Source organism: Condylura cristata, unplaced genomic scaffold, assembly GCF_000260355.1.
Source record: "Condylura cristata isolate star-nosed mole 26May11 unplaced genomic scaffold, ConCri1.0 scaffold00001, whole genome shotgun sequence".
Classification (NCBI taxonomy): domain Eukaryota; kingdom Metazoa; phylum Chordata; class Mammalia; order Eulipotyphla; family Talpidae; genus Condylura; species Condylura cristata.
The window spans coordinates 53,235,939-53,258,585 of NW_004567102.1; the positions used below are offsets into that span (position 1 = coordinate 53,235,939).

At 35.1% G+C, this 22,647-nt stretch overlaps 1 protein-coding gene across 2 annotated transcripts in view; it reads right to left on the bottom strand.

The window, feature by feature from the left end:
* Positions 1–22,647, bottom strand: part of REV3L (REV3-like, polymerase (DNA directed), zeta, catalytic subunit) — a 133,670-nt gene that overhangs the window by 31,583 nt on the left and 79,440 nt on the right. For both annotated transcript variants that reach the window (XM_012722936.1, XM_004673774.2), the window contains 8 exons: positions 22,432–22,571; positions 17,155–21,310; positions 12,810–13,720; positions 10,919–10,998; positions 9,503–9,628; positions 4,007–4,199; positions 2,740–2,851; positions 43–158 (listed from right to left, as the gene is read on the bottom strand). In XM_012722936.1, the coding sequence (XP_012578390.1) occupies positions 43–158; positions 2,740–2,851; positions 4,007–4,199; positions 9,503–9,628; positions 10,919–10,998; positions 12,810–13,720; positions 17,155–21,310; positions 22,432–22,571 (5,834 nt within the window). The remainder of the gene's footprint in view (positions 1–42; positions 159–2,739; positions 2,852–4,006; positions 4,200–9,502; positions 9,629–10,918; positions 10,999–12,809; positions 13,721–17,154; positions 21,311–22,431; positions 22,572–22,647) is intronic.

A 22,647-nucleotide genomic window follows, 5' to 3' on the forward strand; every position in this document is an offset into this window, starting at 1 on the left:
TGCTCTGTAGTTAAACCATGAAACATTTACAGTAATACATACCTGGCACCCGAGAGATCATCTGACATAAGTCAACACTTAAAGCAGCAGCTCTTTGTAAGAGGTAACCCCAGGAATGCATCTGAATCTCATATCCAAGCAGAATATCAGGATCATACCTAAAGAAGGAATGAAGATATTAAAACAAGGACTATATATTTGAATCTTTGATGAGAAGAATTGTTTATGATATAAAGTGGAGAAATTAAAATCTAAATTTTATATTTCTCAAATAGGGGAAGGGCATTAGAGTGGTACCTACAGAATTTCTTTTTCTTTCTTTCTTTCTTTTTTTTTTTAAGATTTATTTATTTAGACATACAGAACTGAGGTACAGGCCAGAGGTGGAGGGGCGGTGAGAGGATTCACCAGAGATAGAGTGGGGAGCAGAACAGGCCGAATGACGAAGTACACTGCTGAGGGGAGCAGCGGATGAGTCAGGAAAGGTCTGCTGCACCATGTGGGTTACCTTGGGGGCTGGGGATCGAACCCACACTGAAATGGCTGATGCTAGCTTGCAGTGCTGTGTCCCAACCCACTGTGCCACCAGGGAGGGCCCAACCTACAGCATTTCTATATAACAAGGACTGGGAACACTGGAGTTCTTGAATTGAAGTTACTGTTGTAAAACAAGCACTGTTTACTAAGACAGTGTATTTATTTGATATGATTTGGAAAAGAGGTTGCAAGAAACTGGAGTGCGAGGCAGGCACTGAAGTACATCAATGAGAATACAACACAAGTATGAGAGTGAAGGGTTGAGGGTACGTGTGGATATTGTATTTTGAAAGATTCCTAAGTCATTCTGTTGTCACTTCTCCACTGGTTTAACTCATACTGTCTTTGAAAAGTCATTTAATAATAGTAATGACTTAATTTTCATATGAAATAGTAATGACAGTAGTAACAAGTTTGTCTTCTAAAGAGGAAGGTCATTCATTTTACTGGAACAGAACACCAATGGGATGAAATTAATGTGGGGAAGATGAATATTAGAAACTAGGTGAAAATGTAATCATTGTAGCCAAAGTTGCACTGGTGAAATTGAATTGCCACCAACCTACATCCAAATGAGAAGACCCTTGTGGTTTTTAAGCTTTTTAAAGTGAACACTAGAGGAAAATGTTGGTTATAGTAAAAGAGAAAATTAACGAAGATTTGCTTCAATGGAAAAACTGCATAGGAGAGGAACTGATTATATCTATATGTTGAGAACAAAAACTACCATAACTTTATCAAATCAGGAGTTCCAAATTACTCATTACTGTATTATGTACAGTCAAAAAGCAGCATACTGCTTGCAAAGCCAATCTAAACAGTGGAATGTGCAAGCTGCTCAAATCTTACCACTTAACACCTGATGTTAGCCAATGTCTGCAGCACAGGATAACATTAATTTATGGATATGATATGTATGGCTACACTGCAAGTCTGATATACCAGTGAGCCATTAGAATACTAGGTCTATTTTTAGAACTGGTTTGCTAATATTTTATCAGATTCCATTCCTATTTTCTTAAAATGGGTGTTCAATAGTTTTAGTTTCTACTTAGTTAACAGAAATAAAAATGTCACAAAAATGCCTCCTTACTCTTAGTCTGTAAGTAGCAAATGTCAAACGAATGCGTTCAGTCTTCTGTTAACAGTACTGGTTGTATTTTTCTTCGTCCTTAGAGACCCTATCAAAATATATTCTATAAAGGAAATTTCAACATCTGATGACATACTTGTGATCCAGTGTTATACACAGACTTACAGAGTAGTTCTTAAGTTCTTCCAAGAGAAAAATAACATGTTATCCATGTGCTTTTCTCCATACATAAGTGAAATTTCTGAGCAAACTTCTAATTTATTAAACACTATTGATTAATAAATAGACCAGCCAAATGGACTCTTTCAGCAACCCATAAGATGGCTGTATAATATATAAATTAGGAAGTCCAGAAAGATCCCAAGGCACTCAAGAATAGTGCCTTGCTTATTAGCTTTCTAACATAACTTTATTTATCTTAATAAATCTTTGGGAATAGCAGCTTACTCAGCTCTTTCATTAAGGTTAAACTCTTCTCAGAGCAGTTAAAGCTGAACTATCTGTATGTCAACTCACCTCCCTATAAAAATACATAATGCTGAAATTGAGAAACTATGGCAGAAGAATCCAAAGGATTTTCAGGGATAGGAAAATTGAATAATTCCCACACATATACAAAATCAACTATGTAGCTGACTGCTTCAGTACTAAGAGTAACCGAAACATCATAAAGTCGCAGTTGACATTTGAGAGAATTTGGAAGACCTTACCACACATTTCTAAGCAAAGTTAACTCAGTACTGAAATGGTGGTTGGTTCCTGATATAGAAGCCTATTTAATGATTACTACAATTTAACTTTAAAACAATTCCTCATTATTTCATCATCGTTAAAAAATTCATGCTAAAATACAACAGGGAAAGTAAGTTAGCATTTGTTTTTCACTGGTCCCTCAATCTTTTTCCTATCCCTAAAGTGACAGAAATGGTGATGGTGCTAGGAAGTGAGGGAAAAATCTTTACAGGGATAACTACTTTCAGGGGCTATAGGAAGGAATTCTCTTCCTCTTTCTTACCTCTATGTGTAGAAGTCAGCAATAGCACAAAAGGGGCATATGTAAAACTTTTAGACTCTAAAAATGGGATAAATCAAAAGATGTAAAACAATACCTCTTTATTATATGTGTAATTTCTTGAAAAAGTGCCTTTTCATCAGCAGCATAGGTAACATCTAGTCCTGTAATTCCAGATCTAATAAGTAGTGGAGCCTGATATCTGATATCTAAAAGAAAAAAGTTATTATAAATGTATAATATATAAAATATATTTTAAAATGATTATATATAATTGTGTAAATAATAGTATCTTCAATTTAAGAGAACATTCTCCAAAGACATATTAACATGATTTCTTAAAAATTTTCTCAGAGGTTTTCTATTTTAATATGCAACTGAAAACTCAAATTTGTGATTTTGTTATTTCCCTGAAAACCTACTCATAAATTTCCCCAGATAACGTATCAAACATGAAGAAATTGAATTACTTTGTTTTGTCTTTACTCTTCCTATAGGAAGAGTTTATTCAAAATATTCCAATCAGTAATATGCCAGGAAATATTTACAACTACCTCTATAGGAAAAAAAAAAAAAAAAAGAAGTCCTAATTTGTAGTGCTTGCCTATTCCTATTATGTAAAGTTTCCCCACCATGGTTGATTTCAAACTACCAATGTGATATCAACCATTTGAAAAAAAAAAGTATGGAAATTCAACAACTGGCTTGTAACTTGTTATAAACCAACTCAAGCATTACCCTGATTAAACTACAAATTACTCTATAGTTTAGTTCTGTGCTAAGATTCTCTCCTCAGTTGACTGAAATCCCTTATTACCATTTAAAACTGCAGCTTGTATCTCAAAGAATGTCTTACACATAGTTTACTGTATGAAAACACTTTTGAGCCAGAAGTATTTATTTAAGAAGGGATATAAGCAAAGTCAAAATACATCTTAAAAGTTTGTTATAAACTATTAATTTATAGTAGTAACTTCTTAAAGCAAAGAGAAATGCTGTATTAGCCACAAAATACCAGTACATGTATATACGTAAGGAACACTGTTCATCCAATCTAGATATAATCATTGAACAATCAATACAATGCTAACAATCAGGATTTTATCAAGTCATATTTAGAACAAACTAGTTATGCTAGTTAGAAATTTTATTGATATCTTTATATTACATCACTTCTGACTTGACAATAAAAACTTAAGATTAATGAAGTCTTAAAGTTATTACACATATCCTTCCTACTGCCAATTCAGCAAACATTTAGACAGGAATTTCCTATGCTTTGGCTTAGATCTCCCTTGTAGAAACTGTCCCATTAAAGGTTTTATTTTTGGGTTGGCCTATAAAAAGAATAATATGAATAATACCTTGACCAGAGACTGTCTTGTCTTTATCAATTACTATTACACCTGTGAGTTCTGTTTTGTCTGTATCTGGCAATGGAGAGTCAGATGAGATGCAGTAGAAGAGAGCACAGATTGGGTCAAATTCAGGATCAGGTTCTAGGTCTCGTCTAGTTCGAGCATGTAACTCCACACTGATTAGGGTAAGATTTTGAATCTGTAAAAGGAAACAAAAATTCTGCTTAAAAATTTGTCATGTAAGTTGAAAGATATCTATTTCACTTTAGATACTAATAAAAAATATACAAAATTAAAGAAACTATAAACTATGAAGGACACAGTCACAGTTTAACAGATTAAAAGATTTTTACTAGGCCCTCTCTGGTGGCGCAACGGGTTAGGATGCAGCACTACAAGCTAGCTGCACCTACTTCAGTACAAGTTTGATCCCTGGCCCCAGAGGTGACCCACATGGTGCGACAGACCTCTCCTGACCTGTCTGCTGCTCCCCTCAGTGTTACTTTGTTGATCTACCAGTTTTGCTCCCCACTCTGTCTCTGGTGAAGTCTCTCACCACCCCTGCCACCTCTGGCTTGAACCCCAGTTCTCTATGAATAAATAAATAAATCTTTTAAAAAAAAAAAAGAATTTTACTTCTCCAAAGACTTTTTTTTTAAAAATTATTATTGCATACAAGAACTAGGGTCAAGGCCAGAGGTGTAAGAGATGAGAGGATTCACCAGAGACAGAGAGTGGAGCAGAGCAGGCAGATCTACTGAACTACACTGTTGAGGGGAGCAGAGATGCAATAGAAGAGATCTGCTGTGCCATGTGCTTTGGCTCCCTAGCCAGCAAATGAACTCATGATGCAGTGGCTGGAGATAGCTTGATAGTCCTAAGAGTTTAACCCCTGTGCCCAAAAGATCAGAGAGGCCCCAAAAGATCTTTTCTTCTGAGGTTAAATAAATCATATTTTTATTTTAGAAAATCAGTTGTGCTATAATTCCTCAATGATAATAGCTACTTAAAATTCTTGGTCTAGAATATATTCAAATCTAGACAGTTTCAATTTGTTTAAGAAAATGACTCATCCAAGTGATTGTACATACAAACCAAAATCTGTTCCTTTTACTTTCTACCAAGTTAATTCAATTACACCTTTTACCTATAGTTTAAAAAGAGAGTTTAGTTTGAGGCATATGCCTATTCTCTGGCACTTGAGGGCTACTTTTTAGACTTTTGTATTTGCTTTATATATATATATTTTTTAAATGATGTATTTATTTATGCATACAGAACTGGGGTACAGGCCAGAGGTGCAGGGGGTGAGAGGATTCACCAGAGACAGAGTGGGGAGCAGACTGATGAAGTACATTGCTGAGGGGAGCAGCGGGTGGGCCAGGAGAGGTCTGCCACGCCATGTGGATCACCTCTAGGGCGGGGATTGAACTCATGCTGAAGTGGCTTTAGCTTCTTAGTGCTGTGCTTTAATGCGCTGTGCCGCCAGGGAGGGCCCTTTACATATATTTTTAAACAAAGCTTTTTACATGTCTTTTTAAATTCTAAGATCAAGATAGAGTAAATAAAACCTCTGGGAAGAAAAACAAAACATAGGCTACATTCATGATTTAGCTGGAGTTTAGTCCAGCATTGTACCAGTAATGAACATATTGCTGGCAATGGAAAATACTTTTTTTTTACATTTTTTTTGGTTATTATTATAAGTTTATTTTTACATCATTTTGTGCCCTTTTCCATCTCAGATGTAATCCCCATGGGCTTCCCATCACCAAATCACCCATGTGCCATCACCATAGTCCAGGGCACTCCCCACCCCCCTACCCCCATTTTTGATCCCATTTCCCACTCCCCACTTCCCACTCCACCCCCCTGTAAAATGTCTCTGGTATATAGTTGTTCATCATCATCATCATTATTATTATTCTTATTTTCTCCCCCTGGTCCTATGCTCCTGCTATGAGTGAAGCCATCGGTATTTTTCTTATCCTTTCTGGCTTAGGAAAGTAGAATATTTTTACAATATTTAGAACTATTACAATAAAAAAAAAAACAGTGAAGAATTTGTACTTACTTTGCATTCAAAACCTAAGTAATTGTAAATACAAATCTTATTAGTGATGGTGAGATAATTTGGTAAGCCTCTTTAGAGGATAACTTATAAGTATCCATCAAAACTAAAAATGAACATTACCTGTTAATCTAGTTATTCCACTCCTAAGAATATATTGTTCATATATACTGATAGGTTACCAGAAATATATGCACAATGATACTTACTAAAGATAATAGTATTTCTAAACTTTTATAAATTATAAAAGGCTGGGAAAGAACCTAAGTCTCTATTTGCTGGGAACTAATTACTTAAATTATGTGATATTTATAAAGACCACATACATGGAATATTTTATAATCTTTAACATTTTCAAAAGAATGAGTCAGAGCTGTATGTCCTAGTATGAAAAGAGTACCATAATACATTAATAAATGGTACCAGTATGCTTCTCTGTATGTGAAAAAAAATAGTAAGAACACATAGAAGATTTCTACAGAAACATTAAAAACATAGAACTGCTTATTGCCTTTAGAGAAGGAGATTGCTTAGTCTGAGGTGGGAACGAAGCTTATTTTGATTCTAATTATTTTTGTCTTGATTGAGCTTTCTACCATGCACTTGTAATACCGCATACATTCATTACTAAGTGTGAATATAAATACCTTTTAAAATATACAGAAGTTATGCAAGTGCAAACCATAAAAGAATAATAAGGCTCTCCCTGGTGGCGTAGCAGGTTAAAGCACAGCACTGAGAATCTAAAGCCGCTTCGGCATGAGTTCGAATCCCGCCGGTGACCACATGCATGGCAGACCTCTCCTGACCAGCCTGCTGCTCCCCTCAGCAGTGTACTTTGTTGATCTGCCTGTTCTGTTCCCCGCTCTGTCTCTGGTGAAGCCTCTCACCGCCCCTGAGCCTCTGGCCTGCACCCCAGTTCTGTATGCACAAATAAATAAATCTTTAAAACAAAAATAATAAAATACCCACAAATCCAATACTTCAAGAAATATATATTGTTGTTTCTTTTTTGTTTAATTATTAATTTTTTTTATTTTTGTGTAGAAGAGCTGGGGTATAGGTCAGCTCTCACTGCTTATCTAATACCACAGCTCTTCTATATAAAAAAAGAAAATCACATTTTCCACCATAGACACAGTGAGGAGCCGAAGAGTCAGATACACTGAAATAAACTGCAAGGGGATGCAGAGGTTAAGACAGGAGAAGTCCTTGCCATATGGGGGTTAGCTCCCTGGCTAGGAATTGAACTCAGGAAGCAGTGGTATAGTGCTGAGAGACTTGGCCCCTAGGCTACCAGCGAGGTCCTATACTGCTGTTTGTATTAAAAAAAAAAAAAGTAAAATGTGGAGCTAAAGGTAAGACCTTTACTTTTTAAATATATATTCTTTGCTACTGATTTTTCCCTCAACAATAAGCACCTCTTTCTAAATATAAACAAATAATCCAGTTTAATTAGAAAAGGATGAACATACAGAGAATATGAAGGACAGGGAAGATAATTTCAGGTAAAAAAGTCTTGATGGTTAATTTACTATTTGCTAGGTCAAAGCTCAAATTTTACCCTTCTATTCCTTGACATAAAATAGTTATTGATCTCACAGGTATTAATTTTTCTTTTTCTTTTAATAAACATTGAATGAAGGCATGGAAAAAGAGATTTACTGTGACTAGGAAAGTAGTAGACCAGAAAGGAAGAGTAGGACTATTATTCCCCTCTTTTGCAGTGAGTGTATATAAACATAAGGGAGTTCCCTGTAATGGGAAACAGGAAAAAAATATTATGTGCATGATTTACTACAGAAGACTAGAATAAACTGTGAGATTTTTGGAATCCATTCCCTATTTGACCACCAGGTGGCTATATACAATATGCTTTGAATGAAGAAAGCCTATGCTGGAAGAAACTAAGAGAAATCTGCCAGACCTAGTATTTTAACTTCAGTGGTCGCATGACTCTTAAATTGAAGTTAGACAGAATAAAGTAACATTTTAAGAAGAAATTTATATTTTTCAAATAATAAAATAACTAAATTTAACAAGTTTTTTGGCTATCACTTATCAAATTTGCTTAATAAATATTTTTAAACAATATTTTCTTTAATTTTCTAATTTTGGGTGTGTAACTTGTATGTGCTCCTGAATTTATTAATGATCTGGGTTTCAAGGATATGATACTACAGGGCTACATATTAAATAGGAACTAAGTGAATGCTGTTGAATGAATGGGGGGAAAAGTACAAATTTCAAATATGGTAGTTAATAAACTATTTCAATCCATCTCTAAAAAAGTACAATTCTTAAAGTTTAGAGTAAAAATGAGAAAAATGTTAATTTTTTCTCAACTGATCCCTTAGAGCAGTTTAAAACAAAATTGAGTTAAGAATAAAAATCAGAGTTTAATTTTCTGCTTTAAATGCAAGACATAAAACTGTCTGAACATCACAGTACAACTAAAAATGTATTATAGTCACATTTTTAAAAAGGAAAAGCTTGAATTAACTTAAAATATTTTCATTTTGGACCTCTCTGGTGGGGCAAGGAGTTAAGTCTCAGTGCTATCAAGCTACTGCCAGCCACTGCAGTATGAGTTCAATTGCTAGGTAGCTAAACCACATGGCACATCAGACCTCTCATGTCCAGCCAACTGCTACTCTGAGCAGTGTATTTCAGTATATCTTCCATTTCTGTTTCCCACTGTCTCTGGTGAATCCTCTTTCCCCTTAACCTCACACCTCTAACCTACACACTTAGCTCTTATATGCATAAATAAATAACTCTTTAAACATTTTTTAATTTAATCTAATGTATATAAGTCACCCTTTCAACATGTTACCAATATAAAAATTACTAGAGATTTTGTTCTTTTTCCCTATTAAGTGATGCAGAAATAAAGCAGTGTTATATACAACTTTCATTAAAAGCTGCTAAAATGAAAAAAGGAATTTGTGAAAATTATGGAACCATAAAGCAGTCTCATTAACTAATGGCTACTTTAAAAGTTTCACTACTTGGCCCTCCCTGGTGGCACAGCGGGTTAAAGCACAGCACTGAGAAGCTAAAGCCACTTCCTCATGAGTTCGATTCCCACCTGCCCCGGAGGTGACCACATGGCATGGCAGACCTCTCCTGACCCGCCCGCTGCTCCCCTCAGCAGTGTACTTCATCGATCTGCCTGTTCTGCTCCCCACTCTGTCTCTGGTGAAGCCTCTTGCCGCCCCTGAGCCTCTGGCCTGTACCCCAGTTCTGTATGCACAAATAAATAAATCTTAAAAAAAAAGTTTCACTACTTTATATACATATAAAATAGTAAAAATTAACAGTAATAATCATTCAATGTAGTCGTCCCTCTATAAAACAATTTCCATACATGTTTTATCAAATAAAACATTGGAGCTAAATAGTATCATTGTATTTTGCATTCCTTTTACCTCATGTAAAGCCTTTGCCTCCTGTAAGTTTTGAATGCTGACTTTGAAACCATAGGTATTATTTAAAGAGGGTCCATCAATCTGAGAAGTTTCTTTCTTTGGAGTATTTACTGCTGCAAACTGATCCTATTAAAAAACACACACACACACACACATAGCCAAAAAAGATAGATGAACAATCATTTTGTTTCTTTAATAATTTAGTCCTACTTAAATAAGCTTTATGTATGTAGTGATACATAGTAAACTTAACGTGTATCTTTAAGTTCAAGAAGAAACTACTTTATTAACATTTTTTTCATGCTAGTAATTTAAGATACCAGAACTGGATATATATAGACTATCTGATATAATCTGTAAAATCATACATTGAGTATATGTTGATATTTGAGTCACAAATACTGAAAATAATAGTTTTGTAGAGAGTTAATGTTTATACCACATGGATATTATCCTGATATCCTCTGGAAGTTTGACAAGCAAGCAAGAAATGTATTTGCAACTACTTTGGCTAAAGCTCATCAAAGATTTTGGATATTCATTTTACCTTAATAGGTGTGTGTCTAAAAGATAAACAAATATACTTCAAGGTTTAGAAAAAAATATTCTTAAAGTCTACTTTTTTTTCCTGATTTTTAAATTGAAACATTTTCTTCAGTGTTCATTTATGTTTACAATACTTGCTTTTATATAAACAGCTTACAACTCAATATTACTTTGTAATTCAAAATTTTATAAGAGACTTAAAATCTTTATAATTTCTAAACAGAAACACTAAAGTATATTTTATGGAGTTAATGAGATGTATGAGAAGTGGCCAATATGGAGTTGATTTCTAACACTATTATTTCCAAGGATGCTTGAATAACATATTTTTCATACATAATCATTTATTTCTAAGGATTGTCATATTTTTAGTATTTGAATAAAGATTTAAATTATGATCTTTCATAAGTTTGAGTACTAATAACATTGCTTCCCTTTGCTATTTGGTAAAATAAACTGAAAAAAATCAATATTGTTATATTTGAGGAAAAAGTAATATAACCAAGAAAAAGGATATATTTTTGGTGGGATCAAAAATCACTTACTTGAGCTCTGCTGTCATTGGATTGTTCTGATTTTGCCAGTAATCAGTTAATGTATTTGTATCCTCATAATCCACATTTTGGCTATCATATTCACTTTCTCTGTAATATTTGTATTTACATATAAGAATCTTTTAGATCCCAACAACAAAAAAAGAAACTTAAAAAAATTAGGCTACTTCTTGTTGTCTCAAAGATATGTAAACAAAATGATCAAAAATATAATAAAAAAATTTTAAACTGACACACAAAGTTATCAATTATCTAACTGAAATCTAAGAATAAGATTGGATTTCCATTGATCTTTAAATATGTTTAGTATAGTTACCTTTGCTTGTGTTAAGAGTACTCTTCTAAGAGTGTCAGTATTACTTCCTTTTTTATGACTCAATTTCTGGGTTTTTGGTTCTGTAGAAAGAAATTTCATATTTAACATGTATTCCATAATTACCTGATTCCAAAAGGAAAATTACCTGTTTTTTTGTTTGTTTCAAATTTTGTTGTTCCAAACTCTTTATGTCCCATCTGTGATTATTAATCTATCACTCCCCACACCCTGCCCAGACCTAATAAAACTGAAACTAATGCAAGCCTGATTTCTACCAAAATTATAAAATTTTGTATTTTTAAGTAAAGCATAAAATTTATACTTTAATTACTGAGCTTAATGTTTCAATCAACTTAGGAATCACTTAATATTTATGACAGTTTCACAGTGATGGTTCATGAGAGCAAACTGTACAAATATGAAATGATGTAAAAAATATACAGAAGTAAAAAAAATTTTTTTCTACCATCATAGGGATCAGATATTCTTCAAATATATACAGAAATGTAAAATTATAATGGGTAAGTAAAAGCAACAGATAATTAGGAATTTTTATCTAATCAATGAGATTCGGAAGTCTTTTTGAATTGAAATCTAAAGAGCAGTAATTGTCTAGGAACAGAGTGGGAACTTCCTGATTACTGAACAAGTGGTAACTGCTGGGGGAGTAAGGACAATGCAGATACCAAGGCAAAAGATGATGTCAGCTTAGCCTAAGAGTGTGATGGTAGAGGTAAAAGTAAAGGCTCAGAGATTTGGCTATTTTGGAAACAAAAAAAGGAACAGGACTTGGTAGTGGATTAGAAGCCACACAGGATGGGCAGTGAGGGACTCAGGCAGCTATTAGAAACAAATCCCATGTTTCTGACTCGTATAATTCAGTGACAGAGATATGGTATTAATCGTTGAAAAAAAGAAAACCAAAAAAGAAATTACTGAGAATTTCTATGTGTGGGCAATATGTCTCTGTATGAGGTGTTTTGGGTGGCAAATGTATGCATGAATTGATTTTAAATTCTGACCTTGTGTAGCCTGTGAGTATTCAATTAGAAATGCCACTAGACAACTGGATACTGTGTTCGAGAGCTTAAAGAGTTCTAAACTAGAGATAAAATATTTGTGAGATAAATATTTGTGGGCAAGAATTAGATTGAGGTAGTAAAAAGAGTAAAGAGGGCTTAAAGTCAAGCCTAATAAATTTCAATATTTAGATAATAACTGACAATAGGGAGTTAAGCATCAAAAGAAAACATGGAGGTACAGAAAAAAGTTAAAGGCAGAAGTAGTTCTAAGAAGGAAGGTGGCCAATAGGATAAGGACGGCTTACATGATAGGTGACAAGGAAACTGAAAAACATTTAACTTTAATTACATGAAGGTTACCGAGAATCTTTAAAGAATCACACTGTTGAAAATAAGGGGGCAGAATCTAGTTTACAGTGACTTGAGGAAGTTAATAAGTGAAGGTGTCAAATTATAGAGAAATTCTTTAAGAAAGTTGGGTCTGAATGGGAAGGAAAAAAGAGTAGAGTCTGGCAGATACCTGGCCAAGGCAGGTTTTTAGTTCGGATTCTATTTTAAGGGTGTGAAAGACCTGGATGTCAAAAAGCCAACAAAAAGAAAATCAAGTTCAGAAGACAGTAAGATTTCTGAGAGGCTCCAATATTTCACTGAGAAGGCAAGAAGGAAAAGAATCAGATGTACATTTTACAGATGAAAGATAAGTCTTCATATGATAATGTGAATATCAATATAACAACATAACAATAACCTCTCAATACTGGAGCTAAAATTTCATTAGGAAACCTTTTTCTTTCATTGTAACATCTAATGTTTTTGTTTCTAATTGCCAAAGGATAATTATGGAGTCTTTCTGCTACTTGTAAACTCACCTGTTGATAAAGGACTAAGGCTAGCTGATTCAGAAAGCCTTTCCACAAGTTTTCTCTGTATGATTGGTGTACTATGAAGGCAAAGTGAGTCACATTTTCCAGTTCTTGACCTTACATTAATCGGAGATATAACTAGAGGTTCTCTAGGCTCATCACAGGAGCTTTGCTGTATACCATCTTTTATCGGTTTTAAGAAGTTCTCAATAGTCAGGGAATGTAGTTCCTCTATTGGTGATGTGGGGCTGTCATTTCTATTTAGTGCTGTAGAATCTGGGGATGCTGCCTGTTGCCAAGGGGGAATTACTGGAGAATCTGGGGAGCTATAACTAACATAATAGTCATCATCATCTTCATCTTTTTCGTGATCATGTGCAGCAGTATCTGGTGGTATCATTTGTCTTTCACTTACAGTTTGATTGCATTCTGTGATTGTTGCTTGTAAAGTAATTTGAGAATTATGAACATCTTCCTTGATATGTGCTGTAGTGGGGAGTTTAAGTGGAGTTGTGCCCAGTTTTGGAGGCACTACAGGTTTGTCATCTGGGTTAAGTGAAGAGCTGAAGTTCTTAGCAGATTTTACAACACCATTTGGCTCAATTTTAGACAGTTTCTTGGAACGTTCATATTCTTCTTTGGCAAGAAGCCATGCTTGAACCAGTTGTCGACTTGGGGCACATTTGCAAGGCATAATTATAATTTTTTTGTCTTCAACCATTTTATGGCCATTACTTGAGACTTTATTGACAACTGCTTGCCCATTGCGAAGGGGTGACCCTGGTCTTGGATTTTGAGTCATTGCTGAGAATGCTGTTTTCCATAGACGAAGTCCTTCCAAGGAAAAGTCTCCTTCAAACTCAGCCAGATCATTTGGAAGTCGAGTTTCTACCATGAGAAGTCGTCCACCGATTTCCCTATAAACAACAACAACTGCTTCATCTCAAAGACCAAAATACTTAGCTCCTTATTCTAATAGGGACTCTTAAAAAATGCCCATCTCTATCTTCATTCCAAGCCCTCCACACACATACATTCTATGGAGGTATACTTCATGCTTAATCTCAATGTGCTTTTCCTCAAAGGTATGGCTATTATTAATTTCCTTGGAAGGTAACATCAATACTAAGGAGAAAAAGTATTTCTGTTTTACATATCCCATAAAGACTTTTTTCTTCACAGAGGTAGCGCTAACTTACCAAGACTTAAATTAAGCCTTCTTAATTTTACACTTTCACAACATATGAATAAAAGCATACTTACTATCAGTGACTATAGCCCTTTTTTCCTAGACTTTTCCTATATTCTCTAGTATCTATACTAGCTTAGCAAAGCCAATCAGTTCAAACAGTTATTTGTATTCCCTCAAATTTCCTCAGATCACTAAAAAAACACACATCACTGAGGTAAATTACTCTAATTCTTCCTCCCCTTTATATGACAAAGCTTAACATCGTCATAAGAATTTGAGTTACCAAAGCCCATAAATGCTGCTAAGTTATGTGTATGGTTTAATTTCCAATAGTTACAAATATTAAGCTATTCCTCTGTCCTTTTCTAACATATATCCACTGATACCATTTTTTCCTCCTACAGCAGCAGTCTACTCTTTTCTCCTTATGATAGCTCTTTCTTGGCTATGAAAACAGTTTTTAGTTTGTTTTCAAGTATTTCTCTTAAGCACAATTTCCCAAGTCCTGTCATTTTCTAGATAAAACTCAGTTAACTCGATTCATTTTTTCTGCTTTGGAACTGAAGGAAGGCATTAGGGTTAACAAAGTTCCTTCCTCTCTTTGTTACTTCCAAAACCAGGATCCCTACTTGTTACTTCCAAAACCAGGATCTAGCACTTCTATGGACTGACCACCTATCAGCTATATGAAAATCGAAGAATTACCACTATTGAAGGGAATGAGGTCACATGTCACGTGACTCTCCCCAATTCTAATGAATGACTGATATGCAATGATCATAATGAAGTCAACAATAAAAAAAAATTGGCGCGGTGTGGTAAACTTAGCTGTCTTGAATACTATCAGCAGCATGATTAAACTCATTATAAATCAAGAATCATAAATTTTTCAGAAATTCTACATCTAGTGTTATATAGAAAAACTCCAAAATATATGCACTGCTTTATGAAGATAATCACATAATTATCTTTAGTGGCAAAATAGGGAACAACACTTCTGTCTGATGATATATTCATGTTATTAAATATTTTGCAAGCATTTAGATGATGTTTCAAGAAACTCAAAATCAAAAAATATTTACAATATGTTAAGTGAAAAGCCTGGATACAATAGTGTGATTATAGTAAGATCATATTTCACAAAACAAAATAAAAGCTATACATAAAAGGGCTAAGATACCATCTTTTATAATTTCTAAGTTAAAAAAAAACGTCTTCAGAAGTTCTATCTCTCACTTTTTAATTTTAGCTATAGGATAAGTATCAGAGTTGGACAAAAACAACTAATAGCAATACAGAGTTAAAGACTAGCACACATATAAGGAATGAAAACGATGTGTTGAACTGAGGCAGAAAAAATATTTCTATTAAAAAATATACCATACAATTCCTGATAAGATCAAAGAGCTCAAAATAATGAAAACTCACACATAAGGAACAGACATTCATATATTCTGGCAGTGAAGTAAAGCAGAGACCATTCCACTGTACAAAATCATATTAAGTACAAACCAGAGCAAAACAAAACAGGAAAACTGTTGGGGAGGACAGATTTTGTCTTACTTAAAATGGTTAGAGGAGACATATCTATCCTATATTTTTAATAACCCCTTTCTTTAATGGATTCCTGCAAAAAGTTAATAAGCCTGGTAAAAGCCTGGTATTGTGTCTTTTTAACTAAGGGTCAGAAAAATAGACTGGCTAAAGGTCAGTGCAGCCTCTTGCCCTTGGCTGGTTCATCATGTTTTTTTTCCATCATTCAGGCTAAGTAGGGGTATGTCTCAGCAGTTTAGATCTTCCTCTGCTCTGACTAGACGGCTGAAATAAGCTACTTCTTTCTGCAACTGATTAGGTAAATGTGATCAAAGATGTGAGAGCAGGACCAAAAACCATGCTGAATTAAATCATGTTCCCAGCTTACTCTTCTCAGCTAATGTTCTACCCGTGGTGATGGAAGTGGTACAGGAGACCTATTTAATTAACAATAAATAAAGCATGTTATGATTCCTTTCCACTTTGCTACTGGTTTACCACCTATGTGTCCCAGTCACTTTTTTGAAAAGACTCCTAAAAGAAAGAGAAGATATATGGAACTGATAACCACTTTGTACTCCTAATAACTGTATACTACAAATGCACAGAGTAATGATTTAAGATTGTTGGCAGTAAAAAAAAAAAAGGTATACAACTGAAACAATGTAAAGTAATCCTTATTTAGAGATATATATCATCAGAGTACTTAGACAAATGCATGTTCATTTTTAAGCACTTAAAAATGAAGTGTTAGGCCCTCCCAGGTGGCGCAGCGGGTTAAAGCACAGCACTTGGAATCTTAAGCCACTTCCGCATGAGTTCGATTCCCGCCTGCCCGCCTGCCCCGGAGGAGATCCACATGGCGAGGCAGACCTCTCCTGACCTGCCCGCTGCTCCCCTCAGTAGTGTACTTCGTCGATCTGCCTGTTCTGTACCCCACTCTGTCTCTGGTGAATCCTCTCGCCCTCCGCATCTCTGGCCTGTACCCCAGTTCTGTATGAATAAATAAATCTTAAAAAAAAAAAAAATGAAGTGTTAAAAAAAGAACTATAAGGGGCCCTCTGTGGTGGTGCAGCGGGTTAAAGCACAGCACTAAGAAGCAGGCACTTTAGCATGAGTTCGATCCCAGCTCCAGAGGTGACCACATGGTGCAACAGACCTCTCCTGACCTGCCCGCTGCTCCCTTCAGCAGTATACCTCATCGACCTGCCTGTTCTGTTCCCCACTCTGTTTCTGGTGAAACCTCTCACAGCCTCTGCACCGCTGGCCTGTACCCCAGTTCTGTGTGCATAAATAAATCTTTAAAAAAAAAGAATTATAATACTTTTAAAGTATTATGATATCATTTTTAACTTGCCATCATGTTGCAGAGCCTCTAAAACTCTAATCCCTGAGACATAATGGCAAATCATTAGTAAATCCAAGATCAAGCAACACTTATCAACTTAAATTTCTCTAGGTACAACCATTAAGTTAGTTTGTGTTTTCCCCATGAGCTCATAATCATGAGTCATTTTCAAAATAATACACTTACAAAGATAGCAATAAGCCAGAAAACTAGCAGTCAGGTACCAAATGTTATATATAATTATTTAGACTGACCCACAGAAAAAGATAACTGATTACCTGGGCTTTTCTGGTACATCAGAAGGATTACTGCAAAATGGTTCCTGGTAAACAGTTTCTGAAAGATCGTGATCCAATAAAGTTGCCATAATTTCTTCCCTACTTGGTGGGGACATCAGTGGTTTTAGAATGTGAGCAGTTCGAGGGGTGAAATTGCCAATTTTAGATTGTGAGGGAGAGCTGGCAGACCTTGGTGAACTATCAGGAGTAGATGTCAATATATCATTGTTTCTTGAAACATACAACTCTAAATCTTCAGAGGCTGCGTCTACAAGTTCACCATCAGGAGAAGAAAGTACTGTAGTAAAGGAAGTATTGACTGAATCAAGAGATTGTCCCATTTCTTTTCTGTTATGACCTTGAATCCAGTCTGAACTGCTTGGCTGTGAAAGATTAAGAAAAACTTCTTTGCCTACTGAATTCCTATTCAATCTGGATTTTTCATTTTGACAGTCCTCTGCCTGCTGGACACAGAAAGAATCCATTATGGAATTAGAGCGAGTTGTTAGTGGATGAAAGCTATTTTTCCATTGGTTGTGCCGGTGATTATCAGTGCTGTCTATGGATGATTTCTCAAATAGTTCAGGGCTTAGAGTCCCAGATCTAATCCAAGAAGCTGAGTCAGAGGCACGATGTTTATCTTCATCACATTTTTGGTTATCATGACTTAAAAACTCAGTTTTCTCTATAGTCTGTCCTGGGAAAAGATCCTGAACTGCATCACTTAGGAACTTTTGAGGCAAATTCTGATCAGCTGGGACAAACTGACTTCCAGAATAAAAACTACAAAATCCAGTTTGACCTATTGCATTAATATCAAAATTATAATTATGTTCAGGTGACAAACTATCTTCAAGTGAGTAACAACTTTCAAAACCTGGATCTGAAAAAAAAATGGGACTGTCATCTGACAGGGAGTTATCCAATTGGCTGGACTTCTGTAAATTTAGAGAGTCTACTTTAATAAGTTTAGGAATTTTTTCTTTAGGTTTTGTACTTCTGGGAGTTCGAGGTTTTCTTGGAGATGTTACTGATCGTGTTCGCTTAATGGTTTTGTTTTGTTCAAAGGAATCCGAGATATTTTTGCTTGGATGGTGTTTATTAGGTAGTGGGTCTTGCATAATATTTGAATTTTGTGCTTTCTGCTGCCTCTTTTGTAACAATTCTTTTAGAACTGCCAGTCCAGACTGTCCTTCACCAAATGCTGAAGGTGCTGACACATTTTGACTTTTACACTGAGAAAGTGCTTTGGTTTGTGACATTGCTTCTGACAAAGACCTCTGTTTTACCCTTTCAGGTTTAAAATTTGACATATCTAAAATAAAGCCCCTCTGTTTTTGTTCCCATGCTATTTGTTTGATTGGACTTCTCAAGGAAGTCACAAAGCAATTATTAGATATTTGGTTTTCCTCTGAAACTGCATTTCCTGGAGAACAAGTTTCACTGTGCTTTGACTGTTCTGCCATACACACAATCTGCTGTTGACTGTCTTTACAATGCAAAATATTAGGGCCATATGCTTGGTCTGGTTTTGATTCTAGAGGATTACAATACTCATTTAACTTCCCGATAGATGACAAGTAGTTTTTTTGCATATCTGCATTTTCTTCTGTTTTTGGAGCCATAATGCCCGATGACATCTGTGTGTTCTGTGCTACCTGAGACAAATGATTAGAAAGGTCAAATATATTTTTTTGAATCAAAGTTGATTCCTTTAGAGTAAATATAGCACTTTGATTATGAGATCTCTGAACATTAATTTTTGAGATTCCAGGTCCCAAAGAATTACAAACTGATGCATGCAAGTCATCTCGTGAATTGGGGAATGTCTGCAGATCTATAGGCTTCTTGCTTTCTAAGAAAGAAGAGAAACAGCCAGACAAATTCTGTTGTGCATGAATTCCGGTAGGTAGGGGGGCAGAAAGTATATGATCTGTTGTTGAGCCCTCAAGTGACACATCTTTCTGTTTTAGAAGAAGCTGAGAGCCTCCATAACTATATGAGGACTCAGGCACATTCTGCTGTTTCAGTACAAACTTAACTTCAGCATCAGACTGAGATTTAATTTTTTCATTTTTAAGAGTTATGTGCTTTCTCGATGTAGCTTTTTCATTTGTTTTTTGTTTCTGTTTTGCTCTTGGTTTCTTTTTCCCCTCATCTATTAGTTTGTTTGTCTGGTTTCGTTTGTTCCTTTTCTTAGTAACTACAGAGGGATTAACAAGTTTTGTTTTTGCTTTCTTAATCTGCGTTCTTGCTCGACTATTTTTTTCTATACGGGAATTAACAGTCCTATTGTTGTATGTGTTAGGACCCTTAAAAAGCACAGCTTCATTATCTGCAGCAGCCAAAATTTCTTCAGCTCTTGGATCAGTGGGAGACCAGCAGCGAGGTGGAGAAGAATTTATGGGACTTGTGCTTCTCTCAGAAAGAAAACCTAATTTAGACATAACATCACTATAATTCAAATCACAGTCTTCGGTTTCAGCATTATAAGATGGTAAGGGAGGAGAAAGAATAGCATGTGACCGTTTTTTTCGGAAAGACAAAGTTCTTCTAATATTTTCACTATTTGCTTTTTGTTGCTTACCAGTCTTTTTCTTAGCAGACTTGTGTTTTGATTTTCTTCTGTGACTTTTCTTTGGTGTTAGTGGATAAATGGGATATTTGGTTGCAGGAGAGTCAGGAACTTTTGGCCAAAAATCTTTCAAAGGTGCAAGCTTTCTATATAGTTCCATTTTTTCCTCTGTTAATATCACTTGTTTTTCTTTAGAGTCTATTTTTCCTAGTTTCACAAGCATATTTTTTCTCCCTCTAAATCTATTAATAATAATATATTTTATGATGACAGGGGGCAATTTTTTAGACATTTTTCTTCGTTTTCGAGATTTGAGTGTTCCATCTAAATTTTCACCAATTTCCATGGGATGAGGTAGGCTGCTTTTTGAGTTGTGTGTTACAAAACTTGATTCACTATCTTCAGTTTCATAATTTACCTTGCGTTTGGCTCGAAGTGTGTATTTATTTCCATACAATCCAAAGGATTGCTCAGTTTCTAAGGTTCCATCTCCAAAGTGACAATCTATAAAACTATCTGTAGACGTTTTATTTTCAAAAGCTCCACGATTAACTTTAATTAAATCATTGGTCAATACATTATCCTTCTCAGGATTACTATTACAAGAATTATTTTGTATACAATTATCTTTTGGGGATCCAGTCTCATTGGTTTTAGAAGATATCTCTTGATGACCTATAAGTTTCTTTTTATTCAGTTTTAACCGGGGCTGTTTATTGCTGGGTTGTAGTTTATAAGTGACAGGAGAGAGTTTCTGTGGTCTACTGAGACAATTGGAAAGAACAACACTGGGAAAAAACATGTAATGTGCTGCTTGCTGGCTGAGATTTGGCTTTTCTGTCTTATGTTCTTGAAATTCTTCATATCTAATTTTAAGTTTATTCAGTCCACTTTCATCAGCAATGCTATCAAGAGACTGCATCATAGTTCTATTCTCCCCTGAGCATGACAGTAGGTCACAATTTTCAGTTAATGATGAAGGGAATAAACTAGTCAGAGCTGTGCTGTTTCCCTTTTCATTTCCTTCAGAGGATAATTTACTTTTTGAATGACTTAAGTCAGAAAAGTTGAAAGGATTTTTGCCCAATGCACTTTCATTAGTATGACGGTTCATATGTATAAAAGGAACATCCTTATCAATTTTTCTAATGTTTGTATACTTTCTACTGGGTGCTTGTCTTGTAACAGATGGAATATCTTCTTCATAATCAAAAATACTACTTTCACAGGAAGATGCTGGGAGGATATCTTTCTTACTTTCTTTATGAGAGTTTTCTGAATGGATGGTACTGCTTAAAGATCCAGGGTAATTCATAGAATAAGTGCTTTCATTTGTAAAAGAAGAAGCTGAATGATCTTTTTCTACATTGTTCGGCTGTGAAAGATCTTCAATTATATCTTCCTTGTTCAAAACATGGGAAGAAAGGGCACTTGTGTGTTTACACTGAAAGGTAATCTTAGCAGAAGATGGAGGTTCTAACGTAGCAGCATCTTTGTGAAAGATGGAAGGTTTTACTGAAAGCTTGCTTGTTGCAATCACAGAAGAGTGGGTTCTAGAATTTTCATTATTCAATGGATTATCTAAAATGGAGGAAAACAGAATTTATTTTTCTTCAACTATTTCAATTTTTAATATATTTTTCCATACTATGATGAAATGATATGAAATCTGTATGTTTAAAATGGTTATCTCAACAGTTTACTCCTAACAGGATAATAATTCAAGCTTAAATAACCCTAACAGTTAGTTACAACTAATTATTAATCATTATTTTAAACACACAGTCCTTAGGTAATAACAGATTATATTAATACTTAATGTATTTTGGGGGAGTAAAGGAAAAGAATTGTCATTGTGAAGTTTTTTTTTTTTTTTTAACATTTTTTCAAAAAGATTTATTAACTGGGCTCTCCTTGGTGGCACAACTGCAACACGAGTTTGATCATTGGCCAGGGAGCTGACCCACATGGCGTAGCAGACCTCTTTTGACCCGCCCGTGGCTATCCTCAGCAATGTACTTTGTCAATGTGCCTGGTTCTGTTCCCCACTCTGTCTCTGATGAATCCTCTCACCCACCACACCTCTGGCCTGTACCCCAGTTCTGTGAGCATAAATAAATAAATCTTAAAAAAAATTTTATTTACTTTTAAATAAATCTTTAAAAAAAGATTATTTATTGATTTGTTTACTTATGCTTACAGAACTAGGCTAGAGGCTAGAGGTGTGGTGGGTGAGAGGATTCACAGAGACAGAGTGGGGAGCAGAACAGGCAGATTGATAAAGTACACTGCTGAGGGGAGGAGTGGGCGAGACAGGGGAGATCTGCCATGCCATATGGGTCAGCTGCCAGGCAGGGGATTGAACTCATACTGAGTGGCTTTGGAGAGCGTCATAGTGTGGTGCTTTAACCCCAACTGTTAAGTTTTTGATAAAATAATATGCTCTTTGTATGAGCATACTTTCTACATTATGTTAACATGGCAAACTAAAGTACATGAAGCTTTAAATCAAATGTTATCCTTTTAGAAATAAAAGAAGAATCACTTACCTATATTCTTTCAGAACAGAAGGTTCCAAAGACACAACAGTATTGTTATAGCTCACAAAGCCAAATACATGGGAAATGTGATTATAGTTTCAAAATCAAGTATAGTCTTAGCTCCTAAGTAATGAAATGTTCATGGTAGACTCATTTACTTACCACTATTTTCATCTGCAGTTCCATCTAACTGAGGTATAGAAAGATTGGCCAGAAGCAAACTGTTAGTACTCCATTCCATTTCTTCTTCTGAAGATGAGTCATCTTCAGTTGAGCTTTTATGTGTATTTCTGCACAGTGATCTAGAAAATATTAAGATTCTAATATGATCATTAGAAATAAAGCATTTTCATTAAAAATATGTGCCTGACTTGACAA